The following is a 13,043-nucleotide window of genomic DNA, read 5'->3' on the forward strand; positions in this document are numbered from 1 at the left end:
GGTGCCTTTTCCATTAGATCTAAGGCTTGATTTTTTCTTGGCTTTCCCAGGTCTCTGCAACTACCCCAAGGCCTACGTTACTGCCTGTGAATGCTGGCAGCCTCCAGGGGTGTGACCGCCTCAGAATCAAGCCCGTGCGTGACCCATAAATTGCCATCTTCCCCTTATCTCTAACACCAGATACTGGCTCCTTTTAACAACCCATAAGATGTCACTGCATCACACCATGTTTCCGTTTCCATCACATGACTGTCTTGCCGAAGCAATTACACTATATAACACAGGACTGAGGAAAAAAAGGGCTGTCCAGAGTAAACTCCATGAACCATTTTAACATGAGCTTAACATATTTTAATAAGCCACAGGCCTCAGATGTGGCACGTTCAATGGATTGGATATCTTCGAAAATATACGCAGGAGTAATATCTCATAAAGTGAAAATCGTTCTGACCTAAAGTTTGCTCAATGGTAGGGGGAAAGAGAGAGAGAGAGAGAGAGAGAGAGAGAGAGAGAGAGAGAGAGAGAGAGAGAGCGCGAGCGCGTGCGCCACTAGGAAGAGATGGCTGGGCCTCAAGCTCGAAGTCGCTCCAGGCATTTGGAGACTGGATGGTAGATGGCTGATCTGACCCTGTGAACAGAACCGAGCCCCGGGTGCTCTGACCTGGGAGCATGTGCCTCTACTCCCATCTCCACCCGCTGCCACTGTTCTTCCTCATCAACCTCACCTTTTGGAGGCATTTCAGAAACTGATTTAGTCATTTAGTCAGTTCACCAAACGGTCACCCTTCAAGACTTTAGGATGGGCAACTAGCCAATCACACGGCTTTCCTTTTTTGAACTTTGTGTCTTTGTTTTTTTTCTTAGAAGTGCTGGTTTTCCTCAGAAGTGACTTTCTGAGTATTTCATGGCGGCAGCTACAGGCTATTAATTTCCTTTTGTGCATCTGCCAGATAACCAAAGGACCACCGCGGGGCAGGGGGAAGGCTGCACAGGAACCAGGAAACTAGGAGGAAATTGACAGCGCTGAGTCGAAAAGTTCAAGGCTATTTGTCCATGAGCTTACTGGGGTTTATTTTAAGTATGCTGACATCACCCTGCACGATAATATATTTAAGAGCTAAAATTAATTGACCATCTACCTGCCTCAGAAGCAGGCCCTTCGCGAGATGCCTGTGAAGTCACCATCACTGCCTCCCCTTGGTGCATGAGAACACCGAGCTCGGAGAGGTAGAACACTCACTCGAGGCCATGCTGCCCAAGGATGAATTGAAAGTTCGAACCCGGCATCTGTGAGACACCAAACTCTGTCTCCCAAACCAGGGAAAGGTGCAAGAACCACCTCGGGGAGGCTCCACTACCTTGTCTCCCAGGCCTACGTGGATTCGGCCTGGGATGTGCCTGTTCGACTCGCTGTTCTGGGAGAGTGGCTCCGTGACCTTTCGCTGAGATCACGTGCTGTATTTCTTTGTTCTCTAACCCAGGCTCCCTGTGGAGAGGTTTTTTACACAAGGAGTGCTCAAGAAACGCTGCTGATTGAGGGCACTGATCTAAAAGGGTTTTTTAATCAGCATGTTAAATCTGTAGCTAATACATCCCCTATACCTGCTTATTATCTGTTACTTTGTAAAGTATGTTTTTCAATGATTGCTCAACAATGTGGCAATCCAGATAGTACAGTTTAGGAAAATAAGTTAGAATCGAAGAGACCAGGTTCACGTTTCAGCTCCCATCTCTTAACAGTTTTATGACCTTGAACAAGCCACATGCTGATGCCCCCAGCCCCAGCTCTCTCATCTGTGAAATGAGGATTATTATAGTTCCCGCTCCGTAGAGTTTTTGTGGGGATTAAATGAGGTAACGCATGTCAAACGCTTAACACAAAGCACATGCTCACTAAACATTAAATGATAATGATAAATACAAACTTAACCGGCAATCACTGCACACTTATTATATGCCAGATTATCATGTGCCTTTACACACACACATCTCACTTAATCCTCACGGCAATCCTCATGTTAACAAACGCTCTGGGATGTTGTCAGGAGCCACCCAGGGAAATCGAGGCAGGACCACAAACAACCACTCCTCCTGTTGGTTGTCTGCGCCATGGAACCAATTGTAATCACCACGGTACACTAATCACCATCATTTTACTAAAAGGCAGGGATTATTTTCAAGGTATGGAAGGCCTCTTCCCTCTGAATCCAATTAGCCAGTGGAATTTAATCGGACAATGGAAAGCAGAGAAAGTACTACTTTGAAGAACTAGCAGAAGTTGCCGGGTAAGGTAGAAGGTTTTGTCCGTTCCACCTAAAATGCTTCTGTCTCCCCTAAGTTATCTATGTACCTTGTGCCTCCAGTTAGGCTTTAGTTCCTGCATATTTCTTTGCTGAAAACTTATTATGTGCCACCCCTTTAAGGAGACAAAAGAAACGGGGGTGTAAGGGTCAAATAAATGACTCCTCCTTTTCACAAGTCATACATCCTTAGTTTTCCCCCCAAATAGCATAATCCAAAATAGTCCTCACATTAGAAGTTCTCAGTCAAGTCCTCTTTGATTTGTTTGCTTCTTTGCTTTGGAAAACAAACATTGACAAGAAGGGACCGAGAGGTCCCGGTCAGCCAAGCAACAGAAGTTAAGTTCCCTCAGGGATTTTATCGAGACCGGGACTCGTGTTTCGACTCTCCTCTAATGAACAAAAAGAAATGAATGATCTCGGAGTTATTCTGACCAGTGAAAATGAGTATTCCTAGACAATAATCTCAGATCAATTCAGGATATTTGAGCTTTGCACCACTCAAAATTTAGTCAGGAAGATTAAAGTATTTTAATTAGTTAATTTAAGGAATAGAATACAGAAAATGCTTTACACAGCCATGGACGAGGGCCAAGAAGCCAAACGGAGGATGGAAATTAGCAACAGGAAGTTGGAGGAACAAAGAGGGAGGGCAGGGTCACCAGAGCCCCGCTGATGGGAGCCAGACCACGGTGGCAGGGTCTGACGAGTGAACGCCGAGGCCAGGGCAGAGATCTGTCTGGGGAGGAAAACCGTGGCCTCTTGCCTCCTCCCTGAGTCTTCCACCAGTGCCTCCCCTAGGTCAAAGGCACCAAAAGCCAGTTGGCAAGGGAACCTGGCAAATGAGTTCCCTGCAGAGAAGAGAGCAGGGAGGGTGGGGAACGGACCTGACAGCAAATAGGCCAACGACTGGCAGCGGCTTCCTGCCTGCCTATGGAAGAGCCCAGAAATGCAGCACCTACCGGCTCACCTAGTCATCCAAACGGTCTACGTACAGAAAGAATCGAAGAGTATTTAACCTGCTAGATTTGACTTCATGCCTAGAGTTCCGAGTTACAGTCACTTTGAGGTTCTGAGTTTCAACAAAAATCAAGCCTGCCTAGCAAACCACTGTGCTTTCAAGACTGCTCACCTCTCAGTCCCTCCAACCAGGCACCGGGCCACGCTCCAAAGCTCCACAGCACGGCGCCCACACTCTGTCCATGCACTTCTCCCAGTCCTGACTCAGATCTCAAGGGCTGGGGCTGTCCTGTTTCTCATGAACAACTTGATATCCATCACTGTGCCAAGCACATGGTGTCACTCAACAGAAGTTTGTTCGATGAATAAATAAACAGATATTAGTAACCTCAGGAAACAAACATGCTCCATATGCCACTGCAGAACTGACTCATAGACTTATTTAAGCACTCCCAAAAAAGAAAACCTTTATAACGGCATTTTCCGAAATACAGTCATTCATCCTTGTTAAGCGAAGTTACATGTCAGAAAGGGTTCTGTGAAAAAATAAACAGGCATGTTAAGCCGGTTTCTTTATTACAGGGCTTCTTGGGGGCCTTTAACAAGTTAATGTGTATTATAAATCTCTATGAGAAGAGCAAGAAGCATGTCTCAGACATATTTGACCCCAGAAGTCTTTCTGCATCTCATACCGTCATCCACGACAAGCGCTGTGAGCCACCAAACGGCCACCCCTGCCTGTCCCCGCCCGTTCTTGTTAACAGAACTCTGATTTTGTTTGGGTAGTGATGCTGCCAGCCCCGGAGGAGGAGTCATGATCGGCGCTATTGACCATCCTGACAAGCCGGCCCTTCGTGAAGTCCACGCTTTCCTGGTCTCCCTTTTCCAGCTCAGAGTGGCCATGACCATGTGGTTCATCGCTGGCCGATGGGCCACAGGGCGAAGTCAGGTTGGAGGATTTGGGGAGTCATCCTCCCTGTTAAAAGGATTTTTGAACCTTCCTAGCTGCCTCCTTCCTCACTGCTTAAGATGCTGGTGTAGGATGATGCCCTATGGAGCTGTGACTCTGGTGGTTTTAAAATGCAGCACAAATTCTTTCATGCGCCTCCCATTTATAGCTGGTGTCTACGGATATTGCTCTCCTGACTCTGGCGGGCTCGTGACTGCTTCGACAACAGTGTATGGCCGCAGTGATGTGCGCTATCTATGACTTCCATGGCTGCAACAGGTGCCTTGGAGCCCTGAGTCTCCATGTACCGAACCGATGCCCCTGACTCGGTCGTGCTGAGAAGCCCAAGCCACAGAAAGAGGTCGAATGTAGGTGCTGCAACTGGCAGTCTCTGCTGAGCTTTCCTGAGTCACTCCAGTCCAAGCTGCAGTGTTACAATAAAGAAGTCTCGAAGACTGCAGCCTCTGGCAGTTCAAGCCTTCCCGAACAAGGCCCAGAAATTGTAGAGCAAAAACATCATCCACCTCCGCTAAGCCCTGTCTGAATTTCTACTCTGCAGAATCTGTCAGTATCACCAAAGGGTCGGTCACACCACTAACTGTCATGGCGATTTTTACACAGCAACAGATAATCAGAACAGACTCTCCACCCTAAGGGAAAAGCCAAGAGGGTTAGCAAGATACTGACTTGAACCCCAATACCTCTAGCCCACTGTACCACTCCTAATTCCAGACTTCTTCATATGTGAAATAATTACATATCTTTATTGCTCCAGCCACAGTTCCTCGAAAGCAGCCCTAAGTGATGTGCCTTATGCTGCCGCTTAGAGACCCAGATTCAGGGCAAAGCTCTGACCCTTCCTCCCAGAGGCTGCCGCACCAGCGACTCACTGATCTTTCCCGCTCTGGCCTCTCCCACTTTCCACACACTGCCACCAGAATGCTCTTTCTAAAACGCACTCTGATCCCATCACGTTCTCGCTTAAAACCTGCAAAGGCTCCCCATCGCTCTGCAGTGGGGTTCATAGCGACAGCAGGCAATAGGATCATCTGGAAGAACTTCCTAAAAATCCAAAAGTCCGAGCCATTCCAGGCCCCCTGAATCGGGCGTGGGTGTGCACGCGAAGCCCCGAGGCGACTTCTCTCACCCCCATCTCCCTCCCTCCAGGCGGAATGGAAAGCTTCCTCTTCCGTGCTCCCACGGGACTACCTCGCTGACCTTTCTATTATCACAGGACTTTAAAATTTTCCTATCGCCCTCACCCAGATAAAGGATACCACGGGACAAGGACTCTGCCACCCAGAACACTGCATCTCCAGGACCTAACAGGCTGCCTGGAAGACAGTGAGCACTCACGTGTCCTGATGGATGAATGGATGAATGAATGACTAGGGGACAATAAATCCCTCGTGTTTCTGCCTTCTCAGGTCGGTCCTGTTTCCTCTAAAACTTCGCTCTCTCTGCCAACTGAGCAAACAGACCGAGGAAAATACGGACGACAGCGAATTAGACAAAAGTCTGGGGTTTATCATTTACTAGACCCCGGCTTAATCAGCCGAGGAGGCCCGAAAACCCGAAGGCCAATTCTCTTCTCCAACAAGTGAGAAGCTGGAGGAACCATTTGAGTTTTACAGTGCAAAGCACATTCTGAAAACGTCTTGGTCCTGTGACTTCCTCCGCACCTCGCACAGGCCTCTCCGACCGAGCTGCACTTTCGGTCCTCAGCAAATAACCGGGGGTGACCGACTTGCTGGACTGAGTCCAAAAAGCAGGCCTGATCGCAAGAGCGCCTTCCCAAGAAACCTACTTACTGTATCCCACAGAATGCCCCAGGTGTGTTCCCCAGTCACACACACAGGGAAATCCCCTCATTTCCCCAAATCCCCACTACCTAGAACGTACTGTATCCCACCGTCAAAGATATTTCCAGACGGCATTCAAAAAAATCAACTCTGTGGCCCGCTTTCTCGCAAATACACCGGGGACACAGTGGAACGAGGAGTAAACTTTACTGCAGACACACTTAGTGTGCGTCAGGCACTGCGCTAAGTCCGACACACGCTTTCTCATTTTATATTCACGATAGCCAGCAGGCAATATCACCATTTCAGAGGCAACTGGGGTTTAGAGCAGTTTGACAACTTTTCCAAAGTTACACCACCAGCAATGTGTGGAGCCGAGATTTAGACCAGGATCTGTGGGGCGCCAGAGACTGTATGATCTTTCCATCATCCGCTCCCTCCTGCCTCTGCCCCACTCTGATACGTACCCTCTCCGTGTTCTATCAGATGAGAAAAGCGGAAAGTAACCTTGCCCTACGCCCGCGCTAAGCACTTTCTGACTGTTAGCTCCTTTAATCCCCAGCAAATCTGTGAGATCACAGTTGGTGGCAGGTAAGGAATTAATTTCTAAGGCCAAACTCTTGGTCAAGTGACTTAACCAAGGTCACTTCCTAGTGAATGCCTGAGGACGGACTCAGACCATGTCTTGGAGGCTGAAGTCTTGGAGGCCACCTTCGCACCTCACAAGGAACACTGCCTCTCGGGGCCCCTCTGATTTGAGAGAAGAGGCAGACGCTGTCCTGGGAGAAGGTTCCCGATCCCTTATTCCTTATTCTTTTGGTTAAATTCTTTAACGAATCTGGTCCTCCAAGCTCAGAGGGACAACCTACAATGATGTAAACATCTTAAGTCCCCCTCCCGCCATTGAGCAGAAAGACATCTTCCTTCCATGATCCACACCTGGAACGGCAGGAGACTGACCAAACTCAAAGGCCGCCTGATCTCCCTATGACTCCTCAACCGAAAGGCCAGACCCGCCCCCGGGGAAGGAAGGTGGGGATCTACGGGGCGTTCGCAGCCAGCTTCCCGATCAGGCCAGTACACGCTCCAGTTCGCTCAAGTTCATTCTTAAACCCGCTTGTGACTCTGACAGATGAACGGGCCTGAGCCGTCACGGCTCGCACCTCGCTCCACTCCGTTTGGACGAGAGCTGAGAACAGCAGGACGACTCTTCCACGTCCCGAAGCTACAGGACGGGAGACGCCCACGTCCTCCCTGCAGAAAGAATACGACGCCTGTCTTCCTTCCGGAAAAATATAAAGAAACCTCAGTACGGTGGCAGGAGCGTCAGTGACTGAACTTCCCGTGCCTTTGTTTTTTTTGAAGTGTCATTTATTGGGCGCATACGGCTCAGATGCTACGCTGAAAGTTTTAGAAACATTATCCCATTCAATCGTCATAATAACCCTCTAGGGAATTACATTAGCAATCCGGACTTACAGATAAGGAAACCCAGTGTGCTAAGGAACATTCGCAGGGTCAACAGCTGGTCGGAAGCAGGGCTGAGATTTGCAGCCATGTTCCTGTGGCTCCAAAGCCCGTCCGTGACACGTCAACGCCACCACCAGCACCCCCGCCCCCAACGAGCTTTCCAGCACCCACTGCCTGCCGCAGCACCTTGCCATCAAGGACCTTCAAAATCACAGGGCATGCGAGTGTGCAGACGTAGGCAACCCACCTTTGCCCCGTTTGACTTCAAAAATATTAATTGGTGGTTTCTTGGTTTCTCTGTTATCCCTGGAATTAAGCCAAAGGGACTGAATTTTGGGAAATAAATGTGGTCTCTGTGAATCACAGGCCTAAAGATGCGATGTGTTTTATGCCGTGTGGCTGGGACCCTGTGGGTTGATTCTGTATTCAAATGATGTCATTTGGGCAAGAAGGGATATCATTAAAATGTTGTCACATAGCATAAGACTTTAATTACAGACAATTTACTTTCCGCTGACTTTCTCCATAAGATTAAAAACCTACACCCTCCCAAGTAAGTATTAGAAAGACTCTCCCTGTAACTTCTTGGTCTGGCCTCCCCGTCCCTGCGAAAGACTGACTTTCCTCTGCTACTCTGGGAAGATCTTTAAGGCTTCATTCTTTATAAGGAAGCTGTGTTTCCTCATGTACATTCAGATGAAAGCACCGGCAGGCTGCCCACCTCAGAGAAGAACTCGTCCATGAAAGCTGTGTTGTCGATGGCGATCTCGACCTCGTCAGTGTCATCATCCTGTGTCAGCTGCTTCTGTGAGAGACAAAAACGGGCAGGTGAGACTCACAACACAAGAATTAGCTCCAAGTATGGAATGCTCGCTAGGGCCCAGGAGCTCGATCTACGGTCAGCATTTTACATCCACAGTCTCCTTGAAAACTCAGAACAGCTCTGGGACGTGTCAAACTCTGATGTCACGCTGTCTGAACTGCAACCCTAGTTCCCCCATTTACTGGTTATTTGCGGGGGGGACAGGCGAGCTACTATCCCCACAGTACCTCCATTTTCTTATCCGTGAAATGTTGATAACAACACTACCTACTTCACAGCGTTCTTTAAGAAATCAGTGAGATAGTTATTATTATTATTATTATTTTTGCACAGTGTCTGGCCTACTGTAAGTACTCAATAAATTGTTAGGTTTTGGTGGTGGTGGTGACATTGCTATAACTGTTTCCAATCAGAGAACTGAAAACAGAGAGGTTAAGGAACTCGGGCAATGTCACTTAGCTAAAATGTGGAGATGGGGAGATTCTAGCTCATCTTTTAGAGCCCATGTCCCAACCCCTTCTCCACGCTGTGCGAATGCATGATCTATATTCGAATAGTTTCTAGCCACGATTCCTCTAGAACACTAGCTTCAAATCCTCGCAGTAGGAGGGAAGACTTTCCTGTTTTCAGAAACCACCTATTACAAAGGAATCGGCACTGCGTGTTGTCCCCTGTCAAGGTCCACGTTTATAAGGAAAAGGAAGCCACCCCTGGAGACCTCGGCTTTCTTAACCTCCTTCGACTTCCTCTGCAAAATCACCAAATGGCTGTCTAGAGGAAGGGCTTCTCTTCCCACCCGACATCAAAGACCTGAGCCATCTGTACGTTCTTCCCAGACCACCGCACACTGCGCACTGCCCATTCTGAAGCACGGAGGGAGGACAGGTTGTCCGGAGTGGAGGTAGGCGGGGCAACCCCCTCCCCGCCCCTGCCACGACCTGCTTCTTCACAAACTCCAGTGGCCTATGGCCTTCTACGCCAAGACGTTTCACTCTTAAACACTCAGAACTCTATGGGCAATGCAAGCCACCAGGGGCCTCTCTTCTCCACCTGCCACCATCCTCCTGGTCTGGAACAGAAAGATGGAGTTACTGGGGATTCCCACGGAAATGTGGGACTCTCCAGCCATCTGGGGGCTCTCTTTTTGACTGGCTCACTCTCTGGCTTGTCTGGAACCATCAGCCGCCCACGTTGAACAGCCACGTGGGAAGAAGAGTCGAATCTGAGAGCACTGCTACAGCCTCCCGCAGTCATCTTCCTAAAACTCAGAACTGACCATGTCCTTCTGCCGCTTACAGTCATACAGTGACAGCTCCCCTCCTGGGACTGAAAGTCTCAATGCCTGAAGGAGCATCCAGGGCCCTTCGAGATCGGGCCCCACCCACACTTCCCCCTCTGAGATGCGCTCTCCAGACCGGGCGCCGGAACTTCTGGCTCTTCCTGGACACACTGTGCTTCCACATCACTGAACTGTCGCACGAAGATCCCCCGAAATGCATTCGTCCAGCTGGCAAAATTCTACTTAGCCTTTAAAACTCAAGTGCGAACAAACTTCCCTGTTGACCTCTCCGGACATGTTCTCCGCATGCGAAATTTAAAACCTCCCTACGTTCCCAATGCCTTTTGTGCAAACTTTCACAGCCGCCATCACAGCCTACTACTGATCACTCCTCCATCCAGGCTTCCCGCTGAGCATGAACGCGTGGAGGGCCAGGGCTGCCTTACCCAGCTACCACAGCGCCCCAGAATGCCTTCCTTCGTGGAGGTGGCCCCTGCCTTCCCCACGGGAAGACTCTCGGTCATGACCCAAAGCCCCCTGAGGAACTGGAACTGGGACGTGAATCATGACAGCAGCATCCAACCGAGACATCTGCTGGGTTCCCAGAGCGACCCTCGTTTCTAATATATTTTCACTCATTTAACCAGAATTGGCTTTTGTCATTTGCAATTAAAACTATCCGTACTTGTCATTAATGAATTTATTCCATGTGTATAATGGGTACTTACCATGGACTAGAGACATAACAGCAATTCAATCCATTTTAGCTGAGCAAGTAACTAGCTTTCCACAGAGGCGGTAAGCCTGCACTCACCCAGCAGTTTCTACAGTTTGAGACCAAAAAAAAGCTCCCTTTATCAACTATGATCAATACTCGGGCCTCTCGGCAGCCTCCAGAGAGCTCGTCTCCTGAGGAGGACTGCACGACCCCCACTAGAGAACAGGAAGCCAGTCTTCCTCTAGGAAGCCTTGGTGGAGAGTGCCTTCTCTTAGGAGCTCTTCTAGAGACTCACGCTGAGGGTAGATACCTCAGGTAGGTGTGCACGCACGTGCACACACAGACACACACGGGTGCGTCAGCTCCGCTTTCGTCAAATAGGCACGTGTGCTAAGGAAGTGGGATGCGGATGCCATCGCAGGATGGATGAAGGGCGGTTTCCGGAAGCTGGGGACCACTGTGTCCTGCAGCGTGGGAGGCAGGCGCCCAGCTCTCCAGCGTGACGTAAATTGTTGAGCCCCCTGGAATTTGCACAGGGATTCCCCAAGTCCAGGACGGCTAGCGCTTGGCTTTCGGCAGGCTCTCGCAGGGCGGGCCTGGTCCACCTCCAGTGAGGGAACGCGTGAACTGGGCAAGGGGAAGGCTTTGGCGCCTCACGGCCTGGCTGCAGAATTTGGTATGGATTACGGGCTGTGAGATGTCAGTCGAGTCTCTTACCGCTCTGAGTTTGTTACCCGTGAATGGTAACAGCGCCAGACACCTTATCGCTTTTATGAGATCCCATGTGGAAAGCTTCTAACGCAAGACTGGGCACACGCGATGCCCGAACAGGGAGCTCTCAAGTTTTCACACTAAAGGCTCAGTCCACAAGACCGATCGCGCAAAACACCATGACGAGCAGGGGATCTCAAACTCACTCCATCACACGCTAGTCACTGAGCCTTAAGCAATCGGTTTAACCATCTCTGAGCCTCAGTTTCCTTATCTACAGAAGAGGAACAATAATGCCTACTAGGGTTTTTATGAAGATTAAACACGATAACATTTTAAATTTCTTTACGTAATGAACAGCACATAGAAACAGCTCAATAAAACCACCATCAACAAGGTCTCACCAAGTAACTTCTTTAGAGCTTTAACCTGGATCTAAGTACCTTTAAGCAGGAAAGGGGGAGAAAAGATACAGGATGTGTAGAGATGGATGCAGCCTTACAGATTCTACCATTAGACTCTCTCATTTAGAGATGGGCAAGCCAAGGCCTGAGACCAAATAATGAGGTACCGATACAGCCAGAAAGAGAACCCAGGTTTCCTGATTCCCATCTTCCCATGCGGTTTCTCCCACTGTGCTGTGCCGCTTCCAAAAATATAAAATAACCACCTCAACAAGAGTAGATCAGAAAATTCAAAGAAGAGGCCATTGTCACAGATTATCTGGATAATGTGGTTGTCTGGAGTCACGTGACACCCGGGCTTCTCCGGAAGGGGATCCAGCAGACCCAGGACCAGGGCTCCTTCCCCAGGACATGTGACACATCACACGGCCATGCTCTTACAGGCCTCGAGGCCTCGGGGATCTCCAGGGCAAGGGAAGCACACCGTGCCCCTTATCTTCAGCCCACATGACTGAGCATGGCCAAGAAGAGAACTTCAGCATCTTTATCAGAGAATCAAGGCGTGTGGTAATAGGAACGTTAAGTAGCTGCAGCATCAGCCACAGTAAAAAACCGTATGTGAGAATCAAGAGCCCAGCCACCCACTTCCGCTCCCCACGCCCCCACCCTGGCCTCCCGCTGCCTCTCCCGCCAGGCAATGGAAGATAACGCCAATGACTTGGTCAGCACTGAGCTAGGACTCAGGACTTATCATCTGCCCCCACCTCTCGAATGCGCCCCCAAATTCAGTGAGGGCAGCCAGAGCTATGATCTCCTCCTCTCTGGACAAAGAGTAGAACGAATTCCGGGACCCAGAACTCAATATGAAGTGACTTAACCTGCAATTCCTCTCACTCAATGCTCACTGCCTTCCTCTCAACTGCCTTCTCCATCAGCCTTAGTCTATTTGACTGTGAGTCCCTCTTCAATAGCTCCTTTAATAAAAAATCTTTGCCACCTACAGAGTCCCTACTAGCTCCCAGGTGGCGACAGCACCCCACTGCTTTACAGACAGCATGTCAACGAAACCCACCTACATTTTATAGGTGAGAACCTGCAGGTCAGAGAAGTTCTAAGTCATTCAAGGTCTCCCTGCTATTGCTTTTCAGAGTCGGGGCTCAAGCTTGGGTCGTCTGTCCTAAGCCCTTGCTGATTCCATCGCACCCCGCTCAAAGCGCCTAAGACCAAGGGCAGCCAGGAGCCAAGGAGAGCCCTGCAGAAAGCATGCGGCTGGCAGAGAGGAGCTGCAGGCCTTGGGCGCAGCACTTATCTCCATTAAGCCTTGGTTTTCTCACCACGTAAGGAGCTTAGCTTTCCAGAGCGGCTGCGTGAAGCCCAAGACATCTCGGATGTGCCTTAGAACCCACCCAGGGAGTCAGGCTGCGGGGGAGTCGGGCCGGCCGCTGGGTCAATCTGCATAGCTTCACTTTTATCTGCTTTACACACCAGGGCTGACGACAACGTTTCATTTTAAGGAAGAGCCCTGCTGTCAAGAGAGAAAAGAAAGGAAGAGAGGAAGAAAAAGAGAAGGGAAGAAGAGGGCGAGCTTAACTGCAGCTGGAAAAGCACCGAAGGAAATGAAGAGAGG

At 49.6% G+C, this 13,043-nt stretch overlaps 1 protein-coding gene across 5 annotated transcripts in view; it reads right to left on the reverse strand.

Moving 5' to 3' along the window:
* STX3 (syntaxin 3) overlaps positions 1-13,043 on the reverse strand; it is a 71,996-nt gene that overhangs the window by 16,712 nt on the left and 42,241 nt on the right. For all 5 annotated transcript variants that reach the window (XM_025046314.1, XM_025046316.1, XM_025046313.1 and 2 more), the window contains exon 2: positions 8,203-8,286. In XM_025046314.1, coding sequence (XP_024902082.1) covers positions 8,203-8,223 — 21 coding nt within the window. In that variant the 5' untranslated portion in view covers positions 8,224-8,286. The remainder of the gene's footprint in view (positions 1-8,202; positions 8,287-13,043) is intronic.

The sequence above is a fragment of the Pteropus alecto genome, unplaced genomic scaffold (assembly GCF_000325575.1).
Source record: "Pteropus alecto unplaced genomic scaffold, ASM32557v1 scaffold43, whole genome shotgun sequence".
NCBI classification, from domain to species: domain Eukaryota; kingdom Metazoa; phylum Chordata; class Mammalia; order Chiroptera; family Pteropodidae; genus Pteropus; species Pteropus alecto.